The sequence below is a fragment of the Micropterus dolomieu genome, linkage group LG17 (genome assembly GCF_021292245.1).
Source record: "Micropterus dolomieu isolate WLL.071019.BEF.003 ecotype Adirondacks linkage group LG17, ASM2129224v1, whole genome shotgun sequence".
NCBI lineage: Eukaryota > Metazoa > Chordata > Actinopteri > Centrarchiformes > Centrarchidae > Micropterus > Micropterus dolomieu.
This window is the reverse complement of record NC_060166.1, coordinates 2,630,840-2,635,266: the sequence shown is the minus strand read 5'-3', so window position 1 is coordinate 2,635,266 and position 4,427 is coordinate 2,630,840. Positions and strand designations below refer to the sequence as shown.

Below are 4,427 nucleotides of genomic sequence, written 5' to 3'. Positions count from 1 at the left end.
GGTAGTCTTGTGCTTTCTCGTCCCTCTCCTCTCTCCTCCTATCACTTCCTGCAGGTGTTTCTGGCTCTGGAGCTGTGGAGTCTGGATCTGTGGCTGCGGGTCACCTGCTGCCCCCGTGATCCTGCTCGACACCCTCTGCTGCAACGACTATTGTTACTAGTCCTATTGTTATTATAATCATTAACATTACGATTGTTACCATTAACACTACTATAAATATCTGTACCATTTTTCATTTAGTCTATAGCAACATCACCTTTACTGTCTGTACCTCTGTGTGTATATTGTGTAGGCTGCCTCCCTCCCCTCCCTCTCTCCTTCCACCCCTCTCTTTTTCTCCCTGTTCCTCTCCTGCCCTCTCTCTCTCTCTCTCTCTCTCCCCCTCCCTCTCTCTCCTTCACCCCAACCGGTCAAGGCAGATGGCCGCCCACCCTGAGCCATGGTTCTGCTCGAGGTTTCTGCCTCTTAAAAGGAAGTTTTTCCTTGCCTCTGTCGCCTAGTGCTGCTCTTGGTGGGAACTGTTGGGCTTCTGTAAATAGCATCACAGAGTACGGTCTAGACCTGCTCTTTTATGAAAAGCGCTGTGAGATAACTGTTGTTGTGATTGGGCACTATATAAATAAAATTGAATTGAAGTCATGGTGGTTGCTGCCTGGAGGAAACAAAAGAGGAAACAGACCTAAACCCAGGAAGCCAATTTTAGAGGGCAACGTAAAGCAACAGCAACTTTGAGAAATAACTGAGTTTTTTCTCTTTATTGCAAGAAGTGCTAAAGTTAGAAACAGAAGGCTCCAAAAATCCCACAATCAATTCACAAACCAAAATTGCTTTGTATCACTGTTAGACGGTCTCGTTAGTTAGTTGGTCAAATCTGAATTTAGGGTCAGGACAGAATTGCCTGTGCTGCAACAGAGAAAACAGTGATTATGGAGAAGTGACTTTAAAGACAGATTCTTAAACAGAAACATTCCTTTAAGCAACCGATGAGGCAGTAGATGCAGTTTAAACAATCATTCCCTTTGAGGGTTCATAAAGTATATACAACTACACTCCAGCCAACAGAAGACACAGCTGACCAAGCTGAGCGTTCCAGCCGATAAACTGTGATATACGAGTCACTCCATCCACGCTATATTTTAACTATATAATGCACCGCATGGCATGACTATGGCATACACTGTGGAAACACATTCCAATCTTGGGGACAATAAAGACTATCTATCTATGTAAAATGAAATATAGCAGCTAATGAATGAAGCGAGAAGATGAACCTCAGCCGAGACTTAGAGTAACTTGCTTCTACCAGGAGATTTGATGGCGGACCTTGAGAAACAAGTTCAGTAGGATTTCCCACCTGGTCATAAACTCCTCAAACTTGGAACTGGTCAGGTTGAGACTGGACCAGTGAGTGTCAGCCACAGGTTTGTGTTCAGGAGGTCCCAAGTAGGCCAGCAGGGTCGCCATCTTGTCAAAAGGTCGCCTGCCTACAGCCTTGTGGTCTCTGGAAATCATAATGATAAAGAATTAGGTTAGTATTGAAATCATACTTTAGAACACCAGTGTTGTGGTTCATCAGTTCTTCTATTCTGACCTATTACTGGAGAGGTACTGGCCAATCCTCTCCTGGTTGTTCCACAGCAGGCGGTGGAGGGCCAGCACGTTCCCGTCACTGATAAAGGACAGACTGTGGTTGACCGAGTCACTGGGTGGAGAGTCAGATGCAATGTCCAAGAAAAACCTGTGGTGGCGAGAGGAGAGTGCACACTTAAGCTATAGACAGATGATTCTCTTGACTGCTTTGATTAAAGATAGACCTCTTGGCCACAGGCTGCTTTTATTGTGACCAGGGATTTTAATAAAGCCATCCTGAGGAAAGTCCTGCAGAGATATCACCAACTGTCTTACGTGTGGTGCTAACACACCTAACCATGTTTATACTCCTTTCCAGGACAGATTGAAGGCTCTCCCTCTCTCCAACCGAATCAGATCACGTCTCAGTTCTACTGCTGCCTGCCTATACACAGAAACTCAAACAGGACAGGCCGATCACGTAGGCCATTCAGTGGTGGTCCGACAATCAGCCTCTGCTTTACATGTTCCTTCAGCATTACAGAGTGCTGTGTGTTTCAGGACAACAACATAGACACATACACGGATGAGGTCACTGTCTACATCCGCAAGTTGCGGGGACTACTGAACATTCCCAAATCATAAGCCCTGATTAATAGGAAAGTCCATGCAAAACTTAGCACAGACTGATGCTTACAATTCAGGTGATTTGGATGAATACAGGAATTCCAGGTACACGATCTGGAGAGCTATTAGCAGTGCTAAGAGATGATACATGGACAAAGTGGAGTCTAACTGCCTGAGCTCCAACCCCAGAAAAATGTGATCTGGACTGAGAACTATCACAGACTGCAAAGGGAAAACCAGCAGTGCTGAGATGTCTTTATCTCTCCCAGACAAACTTCTGTGCACGCTTTGAGAAGAACAACGTCCCAACTGAGGGGGCTATTTTCAAATAAACAATGTACTGCAAACACCTACCGTATATTTACCAGGACCTGGGTATCTGTCTGCGCATCAATCTCAGAGTCTGAGCCATCTAGGATAGTATATAAGATAGCTGCATTTGGGAGAGTTTTATTGCATCTGCTGAAGCGTGTTGAGTGGGAAGTTCAGACCTTGGAGTCAGACCCATTCCTCCGCTGTTCCCCTCCAGCCTCTCTGTGAGCTTGCAAACAGTCAACCCTGGCCAGGCTGGAGCCCCTGACCAGCTCCGCACTCGCCGGACCCAGCTGTTCCACAGCCTCTGCACTGCATCCCCGCTTTTGAGCACCATGTGTTCCCCTCTCCCCTGCTCACATCACTCTCCACGCCAGCTCATTTCTGTTACATTAACGAAGCAGCTCCTGCCGTACATGTCTCCTAGATGTACAAAATTTGGAGACATACCACTTGGAGACATACCACTTGGAGACATACCCTAAACTGAACAGGTTTTGAATTGAATATGACATTTTCGCCATTTGCACACTCTGTACTCAAACAAAGTCCTTCTGCAGAATTAATGCAATCAGTTTCAAATTTGGGCAGTGCAATCTAAACACCTTTACAATTAACTTGGGAAGCTTTTTAGGATTCTTCAGACAGCGTTGCCATTGCTATGTGGCAAAGTTTGGCAAATTTTCATGTCGAACTCCTACAGAATGAATCCGATCAATTGCAAATTTGGGCAGTGCAATCTCAAGACCTCACCGATGCTAAACTGCACTGCAAATTTTAATGTTCTGATGTTTCAAAATAAGTAAGCATACTAACAGATTCAATACTTCAAACTAAGCCACACATAACCTCTACCACACGTCAGTCAGTGTTTCCCATACGTTCATTTATTTGTGGAGGCCCGCCACAATATCAACACTGACCGCCACAGATTGATTGTAGATTTTTTTTTACTAGGCCTATTTACAATCATATTTGATTCACACATTCGCACAGCACATCCTCTCGCTTGTCCCTCTTGCTCGTCCCTCTCTCGCTCCTCCTCCCTCATGAACACAGCTGCACAAATCTGTCCAACACAACGCTGTCAATGTCGGAGACCCAGCTTAAAAAGGTTAGCAAGCAAGTAAGGAGCCTAGCTAATAAGGAGAGCTATGTTAATGTTAGAAAAAACCTAGGTTTTTCGAGGCTAGCACGCTGTATATAGGTGGCAGTCAATATTGACTGCACGCCCTCAAAAACACTGGTAGAAAAAAACTGCGAGCTGCAGCACACAGTGACAAGACATCCGCCTACTGCCATGGTGTTTTTTTGAGAATGAAACCATGTAAACCTATTCTGGTATAACCCCTAAATAAAATGATGATGAACCTGACAAAAATCCTTTGATTTAAATGGCATTTTCACAGCATGGTCCACACCTCGTACTGGTACACAACATACACTCACCTAAAGGATTATTAGGAACACCATACTAATACTGTGTTTGACCCCCTTTCGCCTTCAGAACTGCCTTAATTCTACGTGGCATTGATTCAACAAGGTGCTGAAAGCATTCTTTAGAAATGTTGGCCCATATTGATAGGATAGCATCTTGCAGTTCATGGAGATTTGTGGGATGCACATCCAGGGCACGAAGCTCCCGTTCCACCACATCCCAAAGATGCTCTATTGGGTTGAGATCTGGTGACTGTGGGGGCCATTTTAGTACAGTCAACTCATTGTCATGTTCAAGAAACCAATTTGAAATGATTCGAGCTTTGTGACATGGTGCATTATCCTGCTGGAAGTAGCCATCAGAGGATGGGTACATGGTGGCCATAAAGGGATGGACATGGTCAGAAACAATGCTCAGGTAGGCCGTGGCATTTAAACGATGCCCAATTGGCACTAATGGGCCTAAAGTGTGCCAAGAAAAC

General features: G+C 45.0%; 1 protein-coding gene across 1 annotated transcript in view; it reads right to left on the bottom strand.

Annotated features, from left to right (window-relative positions):
* nf1a (neurofibromin 1a) overlaps positions 1-4,427 on the bottom strand; it is a 176,119-nt gene that overhangs the window by 87,561 nt on the left and 84,131 nt on the right. The window contains exons 32-33 of the mRNA XM_046075025.1: positions 1,592-1,738; positions 1,355-1,501 (exon numbers count right to left, since the gene is read on the bottom strand). Of these exons, the coding sequence (XP_045930981.1) occupies positions 1,355-1,501; positions 1,592-1,738 (294 nt within the window). The remainder of the gene's footprint in view (positions 1-1,354; positions 1,502-1,591; positions 1,739-4,427) is intronic.